At 45.4% G+C, this 23162-nt stretch overlaps 2 protein-coding genes across 5 annotated transcripts in view; both read right to left on the reverse strand.

Moving 5' to 3' along the window:
- Positions 1-40: 40 nt before the first annotated feature.
- On the reverse strand, positions 41-17204 carry LOC129810683 (ubiquitin-conjugating enzyme E2 R2-like). Its single transcript, XM_055861448.1, has 5 exons — positions 15787-17204; positions 4093-4179; positions 3751-3848; positions 534-668; positions 41-309 (listed from the first exon to the last, which is right to left on the reverse strand). The coding sequence occupies exons 1-5, from the start codon at positions 15970-15972 to the stop codon at positions 87-89; spliced, it is 729 nt and encodes a 242-aa protein (XP_055717423.1). The 5' UTR covers positions 15973-17204; the 3' UTR covers positions 41-86.
- A 1577-nt stretch (positions 17205-18781) lies between these two features.
- LOC129810681 (AP-3 complex subunit delta-1-like) overlaps positions 18782-23162 on the reverse strand; it is a 30452-nt gene continuing 26071 nt past the window's right edge. For all 4 annotated transcript variants that reach the window (XM_055861443.1, XM_055861444.1, XM_055861445.1 and 1 more), the window contains 9 exons: positions 22745-22855; positions 22413-22544; positions 22109-22156; positions 21329-21518; positions 21130-21218; positions 20867-20952; positions 20581-20702; positions 20030-20109; positions 18782-19887 (listed from right to left, as the gene is read on the reverse strand). In XM_055861443.1, coding sequence (XP_055717418.1) covers positions 19792-19887; positions 20030-20109; positions 20581-20702; positions 20867-20952; positions 21130-21218; positions 21329-21518; positions 22109-22156; positions 22413-22544; positions 22745-22855 — 954 coding nt within the window. In that variant the 3' untranslated portion in view covers positions 18782-19791. The remainder of the gene's footprint in view (positions 19888-20029; positions 20110-20580; positions 20703-20866; positions 20953-21129; positions 21219-21328; positions 21519-22108; positions 22157-22412; positions 22545-22744; positions 22856-23162) is intronic.

A 23162-nucleotide genomic window follows, 5' to 3' on the forward strand; every position in this document is an offset into this window, starting at 1 on the left:
GGGGGGGGTTGGAGTATGAGTTCAGTTTAAGGGGGGGGGGGGGGGGGACGGGGGAGAGGAAGGGGTAGTGAGGCGATGGTGGGTCGTCAGGACGCCTCGGTTCCCGAGTCATCTTCGTCGTAGCAGCAGTCCTCGTCATCATCCTCGTCTTCGTCCTCCAGGTCCTCGTCATCATAGTAATCGTCGTAGAAGAGGTTGGAGCCCTCATCGGGGGGCGGGGCGCGGGTGCGGACGCAATACTCAGCCAGGGTTGTGGGCACCTTCACACCGTCACGCTCAGCATCTGCTTTGGTGGCGTGGACCTGCTTCCTGTTAGAGACAGGGAAGAGACATGGTGAGGGCTGGATAACAGGGACATCCGTCAACTGTGGAGGTGGTAAAGGGTGTACCTGATGGTTTGCGTATACTCTCTGTTCTCACACTTAATGTGTCTGCGCATGTGTGTGCCTACATAATGATCGTGTTGCTCTCTCTGTGCCTGGCCTTGCTCTTTGTGTGCCATATGATACATCTGTGTGTGTGCGCACGCCCACCTGATGATCTCTGCGTACTCTCTGTCCTTGCCCTTGCTGTCTCTCCACTTGCGGTACATGACGGAGGCGTCCACGTTGGCTGGAGAGAAGGTGTTGGGCTCGTTGAGCAGAGAGATCACACTCAGCAGGATCGTCCTAAGAGGGAGAGTGAAGGAGAGAGGGAGGGAAAGACCGTGAAGGAACAGAAAGAGAGAGAGAGATGGAAATGAGTCAACACCAGGGTTATTAGAGGCAAAGCAGCCAATCAGCTAAGTCAATTTGCTCCTGCGTGGCTGATTGACATCAGACTGTTCTGACAGCAGCTAATCTGACACACTGTGATGGATGGACACAACAGACACTATTGTTTGTTGTAGGGATGTGAATATTGAAACATTTAGAACAAAATCCTTAACCGAAAAAACGTTTTCACACAGGGCCGTTATCACATAACTACTAACAGGTTCTGATCATCATCATAAAGTGACATTGAAATGTAACAAATACATAATGCAACAATGCTGTAATGTTAGTAGGAGGAGATAAGTATCTTAAATGATTTGCCACAGATATAAAGTGCTCAGCACATCAACGTTGTTGGATAAATGGCAGAGCGAGACAGGGAATCGACAGCAGCAAAGTATTGTATGACAATACTGAGAAGTTAAATGAAAAGGAGGTGAGGTGAGCAACAGTGGCAGTACATGTGCAATGCTTAACCATCTGAACCATATGAAAGGGAGGCACCGTGACCCAACCCATTGCTGGCAGCCTAGCGATAAAGGACAGAGAGACAATATCACACCGCTGATTACAGTTGATATGCAGCCATTGTCAATGGTAGAGGACGTCGGCGTCACTGCATATCTATAACAAGACGCCATGTCAAATAACGGCGAAGGCCTGGACGGAGAAATGATTGCTCTGCAAGTACAAATCGCGAGCTCTCAAACACCATGCGTTGCATTAACAACAGATTGTTGAACATCTATGAACACGCGGTCATACATCACTGCAACAAGCCATAACATTGATGAAAAGTGGGACATGAAGTCCCATGTACTGACAACTGAGGTCAAGGAGGAGGGACAGCAGAGAACCTAAAACAGCATTGTTGAGTGGGAGACAACAGTGAGGTGAGCGCCGTCTGGTAAGTAACCAGGACTGCAGTAGATTGAACTGCATTGTACCCTAGCAGTCATACGCAGGACAATATCTGAATTTGTAATTTTATGATTTTTCTTATATATATTTTTTTTAAATGGCCGTTTAAACGTTAAGAACAATTGTACGTTTGTCAAATCCCTAGTTTGTTGTCGTTGGGAAGCCTACACCTGGCTAATAAACAAAAGAAGACACAGGTCCACTGATGGGTGTCTGGTGGCGTAGCCTAGGCAAATGTCACCTCAGAACCAAACATGGTGGAGACGAAGGTAGCAACAGCTGAATGAATGATTCAAATGAAGAGGGAGGCAGCGAGTCAAAACTTGTGATATGACTGTATACAGCATTCTCACTCCACTCCAACCTTTTCACACCCGTGGTCTCTCGGTCTCTGGGCAAAGACACGTGAGGCTACTGTAGTTGCCGCGCTGCCGAGGAGACACAATGTACAAATTATATATCCGTCTGCGTGTGTGACAGTGTGTCTGTGTGTAGTAGTAAACTCATGAAAAAAAATAAACATCCTCTGGTGTGGCAACCAGCTGCATTAAGTACTGCAGTGCATCTCCTCCTCATGGACTGCACCTAGATTTGCCTGTTTTTGCTGTGAGATGTTACCCCACTCTTCCACCAAGGCACCTGCAAGTTCCCAGACATTTCTGGGGGGAATGGCCCTAACCTATCCTCCGATCCAACAGGTTCCAAACGTGCATAACGGAATTGAGATCCAGGCTCGTCGCTGGCCATGGCAGAACACTGACATTCCTGTCTTGCAGGAAATCAGCCATACTGCTCGTTCTGTACGTGGTGGCATTGTCATGCCAGGATGAGCCTGCAGGAAGGGTAACACGAGGGAGGAGGATGTCTTCCCTGTAACGCACAGCGATGAGATTGCCTGCAATGACAACAAGCTCAGTCCGATGATGCTGTGACACACCGCCCCAGACCACGACGGACCCTCCACCTCCAAATCGATCCTGCTCCAAAGTATAGGCCTCTGTGTAACACTCATTCCTTCGACGATAACCGCAAATCCGACCATCACCCCTGGTGAGACAAAACCGCGACTCGTCAGTGAAGAGCACTTTTTGCCAGTCCTGTCTGGTCCAGCGAGAGTGGGTTTGTGCCCATAGGTGACGTTGTTACCGGTGATGTCTGGTGAGGACCTGCCTTACAACAGGCCTCCACCCCTCAGTCCAGCCTCTCTCAGCCAATTGCGGACAGTCTGAGCACTGATGGAGGAATTGTGCGTTCCTGGTGTAACTCGGGCAGATGTTGTTGCCATCCTGTACCTGTTCCACAGGTGTGGTGTTGGGATGTACCGATCCTGTGCAGGTGTTGTTACACGTGGTCTGCCACTGTGAGGACGATCAGCTGTCCGTCCTGTCTCCCTGTAGCGCTGTCTTAGGCGTCTCGGTACGGATATTGCAATTTATTGCCCTGGCCACATCTGCAGTCCTAATGCCTACTTGCAGCATGCCTAAGGCAAATTCACGCAGATGAGCAGGGAGGGACCATGGGCATCTTTCTTTTGGTGTTTTTCAGAGTCAGTAGAAAGGCCTCTTTAGTGTCCTAAGTTTTCATAACTGTGACCTTAATTGCCTACCGTCTGTAAGCTGTTAGTGTCGTAACAACCCTTCCACAGGTGCATGTTCATTAATTGTTTATGGTTCATTGAACAAGCATGTTTAAACCCTTAACAACAAAGATCTGTGAAGTTATTTGGATTGTTCCCGAATAACTTTTGAAATACAGGGTCCTGAAAAAGGGCCGTTTCGTTTTTCGCTGAGTTTGTGTGTGTGACAGTGTGTCTGTGTGTAGTAGTATGTGTGTGACCATGTGTCTGTGTGTAGTAGTATGTGTGTGACCATGTGTCTGTGTGTAGTAGTATTATTATTATGTGTGAGTGAGTGATAAAACATGGAAACAAGTAAAACGAAATGAAATCAAAGTGTAAAAAATAAGTGTTTGATAAATTCCACATTGTTAGTAACAGTCAACCACATTTCAAAGATGAGGAAAAGCAGTGAAGTGAGAGAATGATCAGTGTGAGGGAGAGAGAACTGCTGTGTACCTGACGTTCTGCGTGGGGTTCCATCTCTCAGAAGCCAGTTCTCCACTCTGGGGGTCGTCCACAGGGGGGTGCAGGATGGAGATACACACGTCCCCATTCTACAGAAACACTTGCACAGGTCAGTTACCAGTAATACATTAACCATCTATAAAACGCACTACCTAGGCCATAGCCAAATGATATGACAGCAGCAAAGAATTAAAACATTCTAATAGAAGATAACAAAACAAAGCAATCGAGAGAAAAGGGACATTGGACTATTATGTAGGGGAACCCCCCCAGCCCCCCCCCCCCAAAAAAGAGGTGATTGTGTAACAATGACAGTGTTGTGCGGTCTCTTACCTCATAGATGTTGGGGTGCCACATCTTGGTGAGGAAGCGGAAGGCCGGAGGAGAGTAGGGATAGTCGATGGGGAACTTGATCCGAGCCTGAGAGAAGAGGGGGAAGTGCACACCAATTAGTGATGCAAGAGGTAGAGGCCAGTTGAATAAGGTGTAAGAAAATACCTCTGGTCAAATACCTTGTCATGGCTACTTTATTTAGGCCCGTCTTAGCTCGGTACCAGATCAGTATGCACTTTAGCCAACTCCCCTATGGTGTCATGCCATAGACATTGGAGTGGCAACTAGGGCTACCTTTCTACTTACAGTACCAGTCAAAAGTTTGGACACACCTACTCATTCAAGGGTTTGTCTTTCTTTTTACTAATTTCTACATTGTAGAATAATAGCGAAGACATCAAAACTATGAAATAACACAAATGGAATCATGTCGTACCAAAAAAAGCGTTTAAATCAAAATATATTTGATATTCTTCAAAGTAGCCACCCTTTGTCTTGATAACAGCTTTGCACACTCTTGGCATTCAACCAGCTTCACCTGGAATGCTTTTCCAACAGTCTTGAAGGAGTTCCCACATATGCTGAGCACTTGTTGGCTGCTTTTCCTTCACTCTGCAGGCCAACTCATCCCAAACCATCTCAATTTGGTTGAGGTCAGGGGGATTGTGGTCATCTGATGCACCACTCCATCACCCTCTTTCTTGGCCAAATAGCCCTTACACGGCCTCCCGGGTGGCGCAGTGGTCTAGGGCACTGCATCGCAGTGCTAACTGCGCCACCAGAGTCTCTGGGTTCGCGCCCAGGCTCTGTCGCAGCCGGCCGCGACCGGGAGGTCCGTGGGGCGACGCACAATTGGCATAGCGTCGTCCGGGGTAGGGAGGGTTTGGCCGGTAGGGATATCCTTGTCTCATCGCGCTCCAGCGACTCCTGTGGCGGGCCGGGCGCAGTGCGTGCCAACCAAGGGGGGCCAGGTACACGGTGTTTCCTCCGACACATTGGTGCGGCTGGCTTCCGGGTTGGAGGCGCGCTGTGTTAAGAAGCAGTACGGCTGGTTGGGTTGTGCTTCGGAGGACGCATGGCTTTCGACCTTCGTCTCTCCCGAGCCCGTACGGGAGTTGTAGCGATGAGACAAGGTAGTAATTACTAGCGATTGGATACCACGAAAATTGGGGAGAAAATGGGATAAAAATAAAATAAAAAAAATAGCCCTTACACAGCCTGGAGGTGTGTTGGGTCATTGTTCTGTTGAAAAACAAATGATAGTCCCACTAAGCCCAAACCAGATGTGATGGCATATCGCTGCAGAATGCTGTGGTAGCCATGCTGGTTAAGTGTGCCTTAAATTCTAAATAAAATCACTGACGGGGTCACCAGCAAAGCTCCATCACACCTCCTCCATGAACCACACATGCGGAGATCATCTGTTCACATACTCTGCGTCTCACAAAGACACCGGTTGGAACCAAAAATCAAAAATTTGGACTAATCAGACCAAAGGACAGATTTCCACCGGTCTAATGTCCATTGCTCGTGTTTCCCAAGCAAATCTATTCTTCATATTGGTGTCCTTCAGTAGTGGTTTCTTTGCAGCAATTAGACCATGAATGCCTGATTCACACAGTCTCCTCTGAACAGTTGATGTTGAGATGTGTCTGTTACTTGAACTCTGAAGCATTTATTTGGGCTGCAATTTCTGAGGCTGGTAACTCTGATGAACTTATCCTCTGCAGCAAATGTAACTGTGGGTCTTCCTTTCCTGTGGCAGTCCTCATGAGAGTTGAGCGCTTGAAGATTTTTGCAACTGCACTTGAAGAAACTTAAAAAAGTTTTTGAAATTTTCTGGATTGACGGACTGTCATTTCTCTTTGCTTATTTGAGCTGTTCTTGCCATAATATGGACTTGGTCTTTTACCAAATAGGGCAATCTTCTGTATACCACCCCTACCTTGTCACAACACAACTGGTTGGCTCAAACGCATTAAGGAAAGAAACTCCAAAAATGTACTTTTAGGAAGGCACACCTGTTAATTGAAATGCATTCCAGGTGACTACCTCATGAAGCTGGTTGAGAGAATGCCAAGAGTGTGCACAGCTGTCATCAAGCCAAAGCGTGGCTACTTGAAGAATCTCAAATATATTTTGATTAGTTTAACACTTTTTTGGTTACAACATGATTCCATATGTGCTTTTTCATAGTTTTGACGTCTTCACTATTATTCTACAATGTAGAAAATAGTACAAATAAATAAAAACCCTGGAATGAGTAAGTGTCCAAACTTTTGACTGGTACTGTATGTCATTGAGAACGGATGTCTCACAATGATACCCAGCGTAATAAAAATGGGTGAATAGGCCTAGTTAGAGTTCTATTTTATTTATTTTTTTCTACAGCGGACCGACTGACAGATATGGAATCCCCTGGTTAATTGACTCCAGAGCTTGGTGCTTTAACAGCAAACAGACAGGCTGAAAAGCTGAGGATATTCTATCCTCTTTTCTAAATGTAATCCAAAACTGATATGTGGCAATACTGTGTCCACGCTGTATTAAGTAGCAAGGATCATCTAGCCAACACAACATTAAATACAGATAGTGGTTTTGAAGTGACCAGACTGCCGTGTAAATTCAATCATAGATGGTGATCAGCACAGGCCTAACTAATGAGTGTGTAACTGGATTCCCCAGGCCTTCTGTGGTAGTGTTCTGTATAGTGTATACAGGCTGAGTGAAAAGACCATAGTGATTGTGTTGTGTGTTTGGTAGACATTGTTGGGGTTGTCCCCCAGCTCTCATCACCAGACAAGCCACTACTCACTATCCCCCCAGTAGACCCCCTCCAGTCTCCCCCCAGTAGACCCCCTCTAGTCTCCCCCCAGTAGACCCCCTCTAGTCTCCCCCCAGTAGACCCCCTCTAGTCTCCCCCCAGTAGACCCCCTCCAGTCTCCCCCTACTCCGCTGACACACACCATGAATCCCAGTGGCGAGTAGAGCATGGTACCCCTCCCATTCCTCCGAGGCTCACGGTTCACCAGTGGGGGGGGGGGGGGGTCGTTCTTTACCTCTCACACATAAACTAATGACAAAGGCAGGCACATACACCACACAGTCTGCTGATCCTCCCCCTCTGCCACCCCCTGCCCACACTCGCTGATTCGGCACGGTCAGCTGGTGATCCCCATGCTGAGCCAACTGCCACAAAGGGGAGCGGGTGGGGGCTGGGTGTGTGGGTGTTGGGGAGGGTGGGAACATGTACTGGTGGGGGGGGGGGGGGGGTTGTCCACAGACTCCACACAAGCCTACGGCTGTCCTAACATTACACTGTTACTTAGGCCTAATGCTGATTGCATTGTACGAGCCAGTAGTGACTAGTAAATTGAACAGGAAGACATTGCCATATCTACCAGGTCCATACAACAACAAGTCCAGAGTGGAAACCCTGACAGGCCGAATAGAATCCTGTTTGCTTTTAAAGTCTGGCGCCATGCCTCTGAACTGGCTTGGGTCCAGAATGACTGGGGTTCACGCCAACACTCCACATACAGACAGCGAGAGACAGGCAACAACAGCCTTGTAGCTTACATACCAGCCTAGCTCCAACAGTTCAGTGAGGACCAGTGTTTATGTAGAGCTCCGTAAGGTGAGCTCTGAGCGCAATATTCAAGCAAATCGGCTTATTAAAAGGGGGTACTGCATTTCACCACGTGCCTTATTGGAGGGCTTTTAACACTTTCTCTGCCCACAGAGCCACAACATAGATCTCAATAATAATTTAAATTCAAAAACTCATACCACAGAGCTTCTAAAACCAGAGGCACAACCTCACAAGACTTCCGGGAACACTTGTGAAACAGACCAAGCAGGCCAGGCCAGGGTCTGAGAAGTGAAAAAGCATTCTGTAGTTGTTAATTTTCTTAAAATCTAAAAGCCACAACCTAGATTCGAGCCAATGTCTAAAGTAGTCGAACATGTTATTACACCAACCTCGTGACAAATTGACAACTTTGAATTAGTCCAAAACAACTTTAGTAGTGCCTTAGATTTGACGGCCTGCACATGCGCAGCTCGGCGCGAGACCACCATTAGACCCGATGACATGTTTCTGCACATGAGCTTAGCTAGCCAACGTCACCATGACCGTCACCTACAAGTGTGATTGGGGATTTCTATTGGAGAAGCAGTTTTACCCGATCTTCATACTGTACCGTCTGTCTTTGATCATACTCTGCCCAAAATAGACTACTTGATCATATGAATGGAACAAAAAGACACACCCAAAGACACACCCCACACCCAAGGTCCCGTGTGGCTCAGTGGGTAGAGCATGGCGCTTGCAACGCCAGGGTTGTGGGTTCAATTCCCACGGGGGGACCAGGGTTCAATTCCCACAGGGGGACCAGGATGAATATGTATGAACTTTCCAAATTGTAAGTCGCTCTGGATAAGAGCGTCTGCTAAATGACTTAAATGTAAATGTAAACAACATAACTCAGGCCTTTATTTATTTGCATGAGTTAAAAAAAACATAGAAAATGGCTGATCCAGGCTTGGTTAGAAAGAGAGAAAGATATAGGAAAAGGAGGGAGGAAGGGTGTGTCCTCCACAGAAAGCACTGACTTGGCACTGTCGCCCTGCATGCCACTCACACAGCCCATGGCAGGCAGGCTGCACTCACAGGCAGGGAGGGAGGGAACTTTCCATGGCAGCAGAGAGAGCTGAATCCCCTGAATTGCCTGCAAAACTGACACCAAGCCTAGCGAGAGAGCAACACACACACAAAGAGAGAAATAGAGAGAGGGAGGGCAGTGGAGTGACTGGGCTTAAAAAGTTGGCCTTGCTCATTCCCTCTGCTGCACCATGCCTACCTCATCAAGAGCATTCCAAGGAGGAGCCAAACAAAGAGAGACATTTGCTCCATTTCTCTCCCTAATTCTGAACGCTACACACACTCCCTCTCTTCCTCTATAAATATCCCCTCCATGCCTGCGAGGCTGGACTGTCTCTCAGATCACATAGCCATGCCACAGCGACACACCCTAGCCCGTAGCCCCAGAACGGAGCTCCTCAGTGCACACCCAGCCTCTCCTCTCCTGGCTGCTCAGCTCCATGTCTCTTTGAAGTGAGGCTCTCCTGAGAGCCCTGTGGAAACAAGCAGCAGCTGCTTTTAAGTATCACCCAGTAACAGGTACAGAACTGGGAGGACGTGTCGCTGCTTCAGTCAGCCAGGCAGGAGGAGGAGGAGCGGCTGGCACAGGGAAAGCAAGAATATTTAGAGCAGAACTGCTAGGCTCAGCATCTACCTAGTAACCTACCAAGCCCATGTTTGTTTGAACATGCTCCTCCCTGCTCTCTTGCCACACTCTCCTTCTCATAGGATTTGAACAGAGTTAAAGTGATGCTCCACAGCTTTGGTATAATTTCAGCCAGTAGTTTTGAAAGTAGCGCTCACGAGGCAAAATGGTTCCCGAAAATTGTGTAATACATCATCCATTTCGTATGACACATACGCTTTTTATTTTTTGGGTTGCAATTGGTATGATATGTTTCGAATTCCATTTGTAAATGCTTAGGATCCTGGACTGCATCTTGAAGAGCTTCCGTGGTTAAAACAGGTAACCTCGACACTGGAGCAGGGCAGTGGATTACATTTGCCCCCGCAGGTGGAAATGTAAATGAAGAATAAAACGGATACATTTTCTACTCTTTCAAAAGCTCTGTCTAGGATGGTGACCTAAACATCTGGGTGGCAAAGCCAGTCAGGAAGAACAAACACACCTTGTTGAGGGAGGATGGAATCAGGGCAAAGTAAACCAGATCAGCTAAAGCAACCTAAACCCTAACAGAACGAATCATTATGTTCTTCCCAACGCACCACCTTCCCCTGTCTGCAGACCCCCCCTTCTACCAGTCCCCAGGTGCTCTCTTTCTCTCTCCTATTCTCCCTCGCTCAATCCCTCTCTCCAGGCTGCTTAGTGTGAATGAAAAGGAACGTGTCCTTGAGAACAGCAGTGCACCGCGCACACACATACATTCTAGCCCACAACACGTGTTTGAAACGAGGTGCTGTAGATTATCCTGCCCAGACCCAACAGGGTCCTGCCTCATTAACAAAACCTTTTCAGTGTGGGGGAGAGGAGGAGGAGAAAGAGGAGGAGGAGTAAGAGGAGGAAAAGTACTGGCACAGGCAGAGTACACTACACCAGAACCACTGTCAAGACTGAACAGCAGTCCACTTCACTAACACAATTTGCCTAATCAGAGGCTGCCAACAAACTTGACACGAAGAGGAGGGCATGCCAAAACCCAGACCTTTAGTATTAGAAGAAGACAAGAATGCAGCAACACTGCACAAATCTTCTACGATTAGGCTCACTGAGAAACGAGTGAACTAAATGTGCTGTGGACCAAGGCACCAAGAATTATTCACCTTTTCTGATACAAAGCATTACTGGTAGGTCTAATTCCCATGGAAGTAGGCTAAATTAGAGATTTGTCCATGTAGGAGAGACATTGTATTTGCAAGTCCCTTTCATTCAACCTGATTCAGTCTAGCAATATCTGGAAATATACTAAACTAGTCCAATGTTGGCCTATTTCTGAAAAAAGCAAAAGCTGAAACAGGCTGCCAATCAAATGGGGCCCAGTTCTCTTATCCCAGGCTAGAAACATGTAAGCACATGATCATGATGAGGCTGACCATTGGAAGGTGTACTGTCTGACTCGACCTCTACATGGGCCCCCATTCACTTCATGGCATGCTTGCTTTTCACAAGGCCCCCAGGGGACCAGCCCGAGCGGGGCCAGGAATGGCACTGCCTCGCTCTCCCTTTATCTCTCTCACTCCTACTCCCAGCTCTTATTTCTGTGTGACAGAGTCAGGCAGCCAGAGGAGGAAACATGACTCCAGCAGCCCAGACAGGACAGCCCAGCCCCGTGCAGGCCTCCACCTCCGATCACCAGCCTGAGGCCAGGAGACTGCCACCACAGTCACAGCAAGGTTCTGAATACTGTGTGTCTCAATTGACTGTCAATGTTACATTACATTACATCATGTTACGTTGAACAAAACTAGTGTGCTCTCCACTTTGCAAGTGACTGACATGACCAAGTGGTTTTTAAATTGTATTGTGCAACATTCATTTTGAAATACACCATTAAAACACTGGATGGAAATCAAAAAAAAAAAAAAAGTCTTTCTCGAATGGTCGGGGTTTGCATTTCTCAACCACACCAAGTGTGGTTCCCGTCACCCTCATAAGTGCTGACATTCCACTAACCCTAGGCTCTTAACACTGTCGTGGCATAGGCTTAAACTTAGCTTACATCTAAGATATTTTCTAGCTAGTGTAATTCGTGGCAGAATTCTCACGCTTCAACATGTAGATGACCTCATGGTTGAGGAAGTGTATGGATGATGCCACTCAAAAGGAAGTAGCAGAGCTAGAGCAATTCCTCTTGTCATGACAGCCTTTGAACTCCAAGCAAAACATCATGCACTTCTCAAAGCTGAAAGGCTCTGCTGTTAAAAGAAAAAAGGGGGTAGTCTTTGGCCTACTCTGCTTGAGGGATGTGTTGTTGACTATGAGAGTGAAGGGTTGGCTGGCTGTTGTAGTGGAAGGTTGCCAGGGACAGCTAAGCTAATGGGATTGCTGGTGTGTTAATGAAGGGTTGGAGAAGACAATGTAGTCCCCAAGAAGAAGAGCGAATATGAAGATGGAGGTGACAAAGTGATTATGTAGAAAAGACTGCGTCTTGATGGGCAGTGCAGATCTCCCCTGAGCTTCCAGCCCAGGCAGTGGTCATTCTGGCCTCTGTCCCTGCCAGGAAAAATTCTCTGGCCAGGTGACTTGGCTCCCTGTTACAGGGTCACCCCAGGACCAGGCTGCAGTGCTGCTGCCACCCTGTCACTCTACATCAGGCTGCAGGCCCTACCATGGCTGAGAACAAATCAAATTTTAGTTGTCACATGCGCCGAATACAACAGGTGTAAATGCTTACTTACAATCCCTTAACTCTTCACTGCATTGTAGGTTAAAATATTTACTAAATAAAGTTCAAAAAATATATAAAAAGTGAACAATAACGAGGCTATATGCAGGGGGTACCGAGTCAATGTACGGGGGTACAGGTTAGTCGAGGGGGGTCAATGCAAATAGCCCGGGTAGCCATTTGATTAACTGTTCAGCAGTCTGATGGCTTGGCGGTAGAAGCTGTTAAGGAGCCTTTGACCTAGACTTAGCGCTCCAATACCGCTTGCTGTACGGTAGTAGAGAAAACAGTCTATGACTAGGGTGGCTGGAGTCTTTGACACTGCCTGGTAGAGGTCCTGGATGGCAGAAAGCTTGGCACCAGTGATGTACTGGGACGTAAGCACTACCCTCTGTAGCACCTTGCGGTCGGACACCGAGCAGTTGCCATTCCAGGTGGTGATGCAACTAGTCAGGATGCTCTTGATTGTGCAGCTGTAGAACTTTTATAGGATCTGAGAACCCATGCCAAATCTTTTCAGTCTACTGAGGAGGAATAGGCATTGTAGTACGCTCTTCACAACTGTCTTGGTGTATTTGTACCATGATAGTTTGTTGGTGATGTGGACACCAAGGAACTTGAAGCTCTAGACGAGCTCTACTAAAGACCCGTTGATGAGAATGGGGCCGTGCTCGTTCCTCCTTTTCCTGAGTCCACGATCATCTCCTTTGTCATGATCACATTGAGGGAGAGGTTGTTGTCCTGGCACCACACTCAGGCCTCTGACCTCCTCCCTATAGGCGGTCTCATTGTTGTCGGTGATCAGGCCTACCACCGTTGTCGTCGGCAAACTTAATGACGGTGTTGGAGTCGTGCTTGGCCACACAGTTGTGGGGGAACAGGGAGTACAGGAGGGGACTAAGCACGCACCCCTGATGGGCCCCCCATGTTGAGGATTAGCGTGGCAGATATGTCGTTGCCTACCCTTACCACCTGGGGGCAGCCCGTCAGGAATTCCAGGATCCAGTTGCAGAGGGAGGTGTTTAGTACCAGGGTCCTTAGCTTCGTGATGAGCGCCTTAAAAGCGGCAGCTATACCCTTTAGCTCAGTGCAGATGTTGCCTGTAATCCATGGCTTCTGGTTGGGGTATGTACGTACGGTCACTGTGGGGATGACGTCATCGATGCAGTTATTGATGAAGCCGGTGACTGATGTGGTATAGTCCTCAATGCCATCGGATGAATCCTGGAACATATTCCAGTCTGTGCTAGAATCAGCCCTGTAGTTTAGCATCTGCGTAATCTGACCACTTTCATATTGAGTGAGTCACTGGTTCTTCCTACTTTAGTTTTTGCTTGTAAGCAGGAATTAGGAGGATAGATATTATGGTCAGATTTGCCAAATGGAGGGTGAGAGAGAGCTTTGTGCAGGTCTCTGTGTGGAGTAAAGGTGGTCTAGAGTTCTTTCCACAAGGTAGTTGTATGATCCAGCAAAGAGTGTTTGGCCATGGCAAATATATAAATGAAGACAGAACTTGGCTGAATATCTACACATTGGCAATGAATGAGAGGAATTCCGACCCTAACAATGTCAAGTGTCTTGAGTAGCCCATTTGGAAAAGTGGTATAGGTTATTTCCACTTTTATTACTGTATTTTAGTTCCAGTTTGCCAATCTAGCATTAATATTTTGTTTGGTGACACATGTACTGCACCGTGATGCAAACCTGCTGCTCTGGGTTTGAATAGGCCTACGTCCAGTGGTGGAAAAAGTACCCAATTGTCATACGTAAAAGGAAAAAATACATAAATAGAAAATGACTCAAGTTAAAGTGTAAGTCACCCAATAAAATCCTACTTGGGTAAAAGCATTTGGTTTTAAATATACTTCAGCATCAAAAGTAAAGCATACATCATTTTAAATTCCTTATATTAAGCAAACCAGACAGCACCATTTTCATTTACAGATAGCCAGGGGCACACTCCAACACGCAGACATCATTTACAAACAAAGCATGTGTTTAGTGAGTCCGCCACTTAAGTACTTTACACCACTGCCTACGTCACTGTTCGACTCACTATTTTCAATAAATAAGCACAAGCAGCATGTCACAGAGGGTTTGTCTAACCTGTGTAGACAGGGAGGGTCTTAGAGGAAACAGTTTCCACGTTCTGACTAACTCCAACAAACCAATGAGTCACAGGTCTGCTGTGTATTTCTCAGTCAAGCATTGCATTGCATTCCTGGCCCAACAATTCAATCTTGTACACAGCACCCACAATACACATGTTCCTAGCTAGCACAGCTCAAGCTTAGTCTACTGGGCTGCCGATAAAAGACTGGAAGCAGGTATCTGAATAAAAAGAGTTTGATTAGTGTTTCCAATGACATAAACCAATTAGTAGGCCACCTGATTCCGACATTGGTAGTTTCATTGATAAACAGAAAGGAAAACACTGCACTGACGCTCATGCTCCCATGGATGCCTGATGAAGACCTAAGGTACAAAATGTTGTTGTAAATAAATATCACCTGGGAGCATATACTGACACTAGGCTATAATACTGGGTGCTTAGAGTCGATTTGGAACAAGTTGGACAATGCTATCCGCTGCTATTGCTTCGCTATGAAAACAAAAGGAACTGGGTTTAGTTTGACGTATTATAGGAACCAGTGGAACCAGTGGTTGTCAGTGGAGGCTGCTGAGGGGAGGACGGCTCATATTAATGGCTGGAACGAAGTGGAAACCATGTGTTTGATGCACTTGATACCATTATACTAATTCCACTCCAGCATTACCACGAGCCCGTCCTGCCCAGTTAAGGTGCCACCAACCTGTCATAGGAACCTACAATACATTATAAATTAGGTCTACTTAATTGGTCTTTATCATTATCAGCAGCTGTATATCAATAACATGTGTTACATTTCAAACAACCACAGAAAGTAAATGTGGCTTTGAATGTGATACATTGTCATAGTGTAACATGCGTTTGGCAATGATTGACAACATTTAAATTCCAATAAGAAAGAAGTCCTATTACGTTATTGGGAGGTCTTTAGGGTTAAAATATGGACATACATTGACAAACAGGACCAATCTATGAACAATAAAGCAATGGCAACACACAGACTTAACAATACAAACAGCGCTGTAAATTCTGCCTGACTGGCTACAGTGATATAATTTGACAATGTTTATTTCTTCAAGTAATCTGTTAACATCATAACATGTTTTGTTGGTTGTCAGATGTAGATCAGCTGCACAGGAGGCGGCTGAGGGTAGGACGGCTCATAACTGTCTGGAATGGTATGAACTCATGGAAACCATGTGTTTGATATCATTCCATTCCAGCCATTACTATGAGCCCATCCTCCCCAGTTAAGGTCCCACCAGCCACCTGTGTTCAACTGGTCAACTCAGCAAACTAGGCCAGGTTCGAGGTAGTCAGACAGTTTTCAATAGTTAGGTACTTCAAACAAAGGTGACAAAATATAACACAAATTGCTAACTCCGTAACATTTACAGAAGTAATACTGTTACAGTATCTATAGTGGACATTAACTTCTAGTTTGGGACAAGCGTGAACACTGACCAGGCACATAAATAATCAGTCTGATGACCCAAGCACATTCGTGCCATGAGGAGCGACAAAACACTGCGACAGTGAGTGATTTGATAGCTAGCTAGTTAGCGATCTTGTTAAATATTCAGCAATTGAATACTCACCTTAAAATAACCTCCCTCATAGTGAGTATTTGGGGGTCCAAATATAGCAACTTCCCAGTTGTACAAGTCCGATTCGTCCACTAAAGTTATCCTGAACCCTTCAACTGGCTCCTCTTGAAGACTTTTCATTTCTAACATGAGTGCTTTTTGGGAACTGGCTACATGATGATGTCCATGCTGAGCCATATTCTGCGACGATCTGTTTAAAATACCTATCTAGAGCTTTTTATATAAAATGTAGCTAACTAGCTACTTAGACCACCCTCCCGGAAACCTTTTGATTGTTCACTCGTTTCCCCTCACAAAATCTCAACAATTCTCCGCAGTTATTACGTTCGGTTCTCTTCCACTGTGATCGAACAAACCCGTAAATCTCTCGCTTACAACCAACCCAAAGCTAGCTTGCTAGCATTTCTCGCGAATCTGTTGTTGATCTACCCCTGGAGGGCAACGGGACGCTTCCTCATTGACTCAAAGCCAGATTTGAGCAACGGAAATGTTTATTGTCAAAGCAAACTAGGAATCACACACAAATGAACGACTGTCCGACAGAGTAGGGAAAGATCTCCCCTCCTCAGTCTTACTTCACTACAGCAGCTGCTTCACCGTGTCGCAACTGAAGTCGCTTAAGCTGGTCCCACAAAGCTTGATGCCATGAGCAGTGAAATTCTAGCAATGCTTTCTGGGAATCGAAGTTAAACAGGACACATAGCCTCCAAAAATAAAAACGCAACATATAGTGTTTGTCCCATGTTCATGAGCTGAACCAAAAGATCCCAGAAATGTCCCATATGCTCAAAAAGCGTATTTCTCTAAAATTGTATGCACAAATTTGTTTACATCCCTGTTAGTGACCATTTCTCATTTACCAAGATAATCAATCCACCTGACAGGTGTGGCATATCAAAAAACAGATTAAACAGCATGATCATTACACAGGTGCATATTGTACTGGGGACACTCTAAAATGTGCAGTTTTGTCACACAACACAATGTCACAAATGTCTCAAGTTGAGGGAGCGTGCAATTGGAATACCAACTGCAGGAATGTCCACACAGAGAATTGAATGTTCATTTCTCTACCATAAGCCACCTCCACATCCAGCTTCTTCACCCGCGGGATCGTCTGAGGAGAGGGAGTGAGGTGCTGAGGAGTATTTCTGTCTGCAATAAAGCCCTTTTTTGTGAGGGGGAAACTCATGATTGGCTGGGCCTGGCTCCCCAGTGGGTGGGCCTATGCACACCCATGGCTGCACCTCTGCCCAGTCATGTGAAATCCATAGTTTAGGGCCTAATCAATTTATTTCAATTGACCAATTTCCTTCTATGAACTGTAACTCGTAAAATCGTTCTAATTGTTACATTTATATTTTTGTTCAGTATACATAAGCTACATTGATAATTTCATCGGACTTGCACACAAAGAAAAGTACATGCAATTTCACAGAATATACAAATACAAAACAGGAATTATAATGAATCAGTCAATAAAGGAAAGATAAAAGATGTGAAAGCAGCTCAGCCTTTATTTCAATTTGGGTAGACTTATCCGTTCTTTAAAGGGAATGTTGATATGTCAGTCGACTAATATTGTCTTGCTTATGTAGTCCTCTTAAAGCATATTACAGCTAGAGAATTGCGAATGAATGAGTTGGACAGGACCTTCAAACAAAGAGCAATGAGAGTATATTTTAATGTCACAAGCCAACCTCAGCATGACAATCACAATTTACCAGAGAAATAATTAAGACAAAGTGGGTATCTTTTCTGAATAGCATCACAATACCTTTCTTCTCTACTGAATTGGAGCGCTCTTCCTCTCAGTGCCATGCCACCAAATAGAACCCCCTTCCCCAATGTTAAATCATTGAAAACATTCAAGGATATCATTTTTTAAAAATTGTATAGACTTAAAACAGATAAAACTACAATACCATCAAACTGTAGAATGAACTTTCTGTAGAAAGTAGAATCAACTTTCACTTAAAAAAAAACTAATAGAAAAAAATACAATCAAGTAATGACGAGGGAGTTTGTGTGCGAGTTTGTCCGTGGATAGGGAAAATAATAAAAGTATACATTCCTACTCATACAAGATACACATTTTAATTAAATACTCCACACAAGAAATGTTCATAATTATACATTAGTACAATGTATTATTTAAAAGTAACTGTTTCATTCTGTAATGCCAATCAAATATTTTTTTTAGGAAGGACATTCTGTAGGTAACATCGCTGAAAAACAGTTCTTCACACCAACATGGGACAGAAGACACTCGTGGAATGGCTGTCCCATAGTCCAAAAGGAGACCAACATCATCCACGCTTGCAAGACAGGAATGAGGGTTAGTCGGGATACAAACAAAAAAACTATGGGATCAGTTTAAAGTTGTTACTACATTGTGCTGGACCAGGCAGTGAGACATGTTGAGAGTAACTACAGAGCAAACTTGTAACCTCTGACCAAGTCATGAAAAGGAAGAAGCCATTTAAAATGATGAACATTAATGTTCATCATATTGTCAATGCACAGGATGTGGCAAGGCAGTTCTGAGAGAATAACACTGGAGTAAGATCAGTTTATGACTGTATATCAGTGACACGTATGATGTATTGTAGTGTAAGAGTAAAAGTGGCAAGGGAAGATGATTTGACAGACAAACGTCTTATTGACTGACTGAATGTTTTGCTTTCTCAAGACAGGAGGGAGTAGCAAACAAGAAGCCACCTTGACTAATACTGATTGAAAATAAAATACAAAACAAAGTGCCACTGATATCTCAGAATAAAATGTGCCTGTATGACAACTACAATAGCCTTCCATTCCCATAGGTGATCCCAAACTAAGTAGATCAACACATGAGACCTACAACAAATTGATATTTGAAGCCTGCTATTATAGTAAAGCTATGTGAGAGGCTCTAGCTGCAATATGTGATAGCTAGCCTTCACTTAAATGTGTCACAAGTGAATAAAGAGAAACAGAGGCAGAGCAATGAGAAGTTCTATATTATTCGGTCACTCATTACAGATACTGTGGTAGACATGCCTGAGGCAAGAGAGATAGAGGTCTAGAACAGCACAGCAGATGAGCAGTTAAATATCTGTCAAACATTACAGCATAATCAAAGCAATAAATCAGACAATTGTAAAAAGACACCATTCTATCCATGTCTAGAATAGCAGACAGAGCAAGACAGATGCAGAAACATTATTTTAGAGTACGGCTACGCTTTGAGATGATTCCAACACACTCTTAGTAGAACTTTCCAGCTCAGACATTTTCAATTCTTACAGGGATTGATATGTGACAGCGACACAGGTCAAACAGAAGTTGCACAGTTGGAGCAGGGACACGGGGGGGGGGGGGGGGGGGGTGGATCTCAGGAGTTCTGTCTACTTCAGGCATGAGGTCAGATCAGGATGAATGGAGGAGTTTACATGATATTTCCACCTAGGGCCAGTCAGAGGGAGTCACGCATGCTACCAGGACTATTGAGAGTATTAGTAACACACTGATGTTTAAAGCAAGGGGGGCGCAGACAGACGTCAGAAATCAACAAAAAACAGCAACAAACAGAAACAACCAGAAACAGTAAAAACACAATTCAACCAACAAAAAAAGTCCAGTTGTCAGATTACATTACATGACCGTCACAGACTGTAATGCCGATGAGCGAGAGAGAATGGGCACGAGTTCAGTCAGAGGTGTAGGAGTGGGGAGCAGGTGAAACCAGTTTTTTGACAGTGGAAAAGAGATTTGAAACAAGGAAGAGGAACAAAAAGTGCACAGAGGGAGTGAGCATAAAGCATACTGATGGGGAAAGAACAATTCTGAGTGCAGGGTGGAGTGGGGAAGTGAGAGAAGGAGAGTTGTGAATCTGAAGATTAATAAATAGGGTGAAACTGGGAGTGTTTGTAATGTGATCATACAAGTGTGTGTTTCAGCGAGCGAGGGGGTTTAACAGGGGGTAGGGGGGCACCAAGTGGCTGTCAGACACAATCAGCACTGAAAAAAGGTGAGTTTGATCTCATCCAGCACATTCCCAAGCAGCCCTGGCTCGTCACATTTAGCGTCGATGGACACGGTCTGATCAGCCTGAAATGGACAGGGACAAAGACAGACAGAGGGCAAAGGTTACAATAACAACTCACAACCTTCTATCTCATTTGAGTCGTCTGAACATGTGGATCCAACATGTGGCTCTTTGGACACCTGACTGAGGAGTAGAGCTACTCACAGTTTTGACCAGCAGACACATATGGTGACCCTGGATTGACCTGCTGTACATGGAGGCACAGGAATCGATCCTCTCCACAACTGGTAAGGTGACAAGAACACAACCGTAAGCTTCTTATACCATTCCGTCCATTTGCAGACACTGAATTACTGACACTTTTATTTAACCAATTTTTATTTACACAGACAGCCTACCCTTGTTCAGGGGCAGAACGACAGATTTTTTTTACCTCGTCAGCTCGGGGATTCAATCCAGCAACCTTTCGGTTACTGAACCAACACTCTAACCACTAGGCGACCTGCCACCCCGACACTAATCTATGAACAGATGCAATCTCAATATCTAAGGTCTTTATCATCATCATCTTAAAGTGGACATGCTTATTCAAAGAGGTTTGTTTTATCAAGAGGACAAGGCGAACTAGAATAAACACCCCAAAAAATGGTTGGGTCCCTTTACCGAATACCTCACCCTTTCCCCTTTATCCCAGTCCCTATCCCCCTCCCTCCCTTTTGCCTTCCACCCGTTTCCTCCAGTCCCAGTGTACCCACCAGAGAAGTGGTGGTGGAAGCAGATTCTGGCCAGTAGATGGTGGAAGGGCTGATTAACTCCCTCCAGCTTCAGAGAGCACCCCTTAAGGTCCCCTGACTCCAACAGCTTAGAATACGCATCACTGCAAACAGCAGCAATCACATTCACTACACATCACATAGCAGTTTAATCATGAGTTCAGATCAGGGCACAACACACTAAGCCAATAGCTCCAAATCTACAGTTAGATAACATTATTACTGAACAGCAGAATGAGGTTCTTTGAGGGCAGCTAGTTGCACTGACCTGTAGCAGGGAGTGGTGATCAGGTAGGAGGTGCAGGTAAAGTGCAGTTTAAAGTCCAGTTTCTCGTGAGTGGAGGAATCATCAGTCTGTGAGAAAACATAACAGCAGAAGATCAATAATACGCTTTTACAGATGAGAAATAAGTCAGCAAACCTTGAGCAGGGAAGGAGACTGTATCCAGAGTCAATGTCGCAGACAGACTCACAGACAGAGTGCTAGCAGGGGCGATGTGAGGGACTTTGTGGTGGGATATACTAACTCACCTTGACTATGAAGGTGAGGGTTCCCTTCAGTTTCTGGGGCATCACGATGTTCTGCACTGAGAAGATGAAGCGTGCCTCGTTTGAGATACCTGAGGAACAAGAGAGGAGATCAAACATTAGTCTGGCTGCAAAACAGTAATTTTTATATTTGGAAGTGAATGTAGTTCAATAATAGTCTCCATCCCCGCTCTCTCCTCACCGGGGGGCAGTTGGAAGGGCACGGTGAGGCCGTCGTGTGGGCCAGCTCCATCAGGCCGCTGCAGCTTGGAGTTGAGAGAGTCCAGCACGTTGAACTCCATGGACTTGATAAAGCTGTCGCACTTATTCTCAAAGATGACAGAGACCACCACCTGGCTACCATCCTGCAGATTCCCCTGGATGTCACACACCTGGAGGAGGGGAGCGAGGGAGAGAGAGAGAAGGATGAGGGGAGAGATAAAGCGGAGGTCGATCCACTCCGTAGCCAGCAGTATTCACAGAAGGAGCCCAGCAGATTGACTTGCATGCAAAACCACAGCAAACCAGCAAATCGATTCAACCATTACAATCCCAACATGAATCCCATGTGATTTTTCATAAGCAATCTGGAAGCATTGATAGTAAAGAACCATAACGTCACACACTCAAGAGGATGCCCCTGGCTTATGGTGTTCTGAATAACATGTTCACGGTTTCCCATATATGCATGTCTCTGCATAACAGCTTGGTTATCACAGGGTGATTAAGCCAGGGGGCACAGTCTAAGTCAACCATACAGCACATCTAGAAGATTCTCCTGTCAAACCCATAGCCTGCAGTTCACAGAACCTCAGCCAATACCTTATCAGCATCCTGCTTCATCTTGAGAAAGAGAGATCCACATACAGTATTTATATGTTAAAATGACCCTTCTCAGTTCCCATATCATCAGCCATCCACATAGAATATACAATAGTATTTATCTTTAGTTCAGCCAAGCTTCTCTCTCAATCACGCTCACCATCTTGATGTAGGAGTTCTCAGCCAGCAGGGCGTAATTGGACATGGGCTGTAACAAGAGAGGCGTCTGGTCAGTTCTCACCCGTCACTCAATATGCAAACAAGGAAACCAGACTGCCGTGTGGATTATGTATATGCTATTAGACAGGCAGTGTATACACAACGCACACTTGACTGTGCCAATCAAAGGTGTGTCAATAGACCAAAACCAAACAATGAAAATTAGAGTTTATCTAGGAATTAAACATCCAGCGGACAGGGATTAGTCAGATAATTGACAGAGTGAACGGTGATTGGTTACTGACCGGAAGAGGCTCCTCCTCCTCCACAGTACCGTTCTGCACAGACTCGTCTCCGGCCCCATCGCTATGATCATGGTGGTGCTTCTTCTCCTTTTTCTGCTTCTTCTTCTTCTTCTTCTTGTGCTTGGAGGATTTCTGAGAGGGAAACAAGCAGGGGTTTAAGTGAAGGGCAGTCAATTCAGAAAGAGGGAGTGAAAATGTCCAATGGGGAAGTGCTCAGACAAGATCGGTCAAAATACAGTATCTTGTTGTGGTAGTCTAATGTAGAATCCTTAGTAACAGCTAAGATTTCTGTCTCGTGATTATGGCATCATCAGTGGAGTGGAGTGACTCACAGTCTCCTCCGGCTCAGTGTCTTTGGCCTCTTCAGGCTCAGAGTCTGGTGCCACGGCAGCCATACCAGATGCCATCCTAGGGGTGGAGGCAGGGGGAGCTTCTGCTGCTGCCTGTCAACACACACACCAATAAAGTTAGTTGGATACATTTAGGAGGATTACTGACATACAACACACATTGTCATTTATTGATTATATACAAGTACAGGTAGTAGTAGCTTGGGTTAGTTGTAGTAATTTGCTTGTTGTTAAGAAGTTCTTTAATGCTGACATTGTTCCAATGGACCCATTGTCAATATCTGTGTATTAGTGGAACGATCTTAGACAAAACACACAAAAACAGAACAGGTTCAAACAGGATGTGTGAAGTCACATTTGGGTGACTGATAGACTTACAGCCCATTTCCTGAGGGCAGAT

This window comes from Salvelinus fontinalis, chromosome 14 (assembly GCF_029448725.1).
Source record: "Salvelinus fontinalis isolate EN_2023a chromosome 14, ASM2944872v1, whole genome shotgun sequence".
Classification (NCBI taxonomy): domain Eukaryota; kingdom Metazoa; phylum Chordata; class Actinopteri; order Salmoniformes; family Salmonidae; genus Salvelinus; species Salvelinus fontinalis.

Coding starts and splice junctions, on each gene's coding strand:
- LOC129810683 (XM_055861448.1), bottom strand. CDS start 15,972: ATGGCTCAGCATGGACATCATCATGTAGCCAGTTCCCAAAAAGCACTC. Junction 669..3,750: donor AACCCCACGCAGAACGTCAG/GTACACAGCAGT, acceptor TCTCCCTCTTAG/GACGATCCTGCTGAGTGTGA. Junction 310..533: donor GAGTACGCAGAGATCATCAG/GTGGGCGTGCGC, acceptor TGTCTCTAACAG/GAAGCAGGTCCACGCCACCA.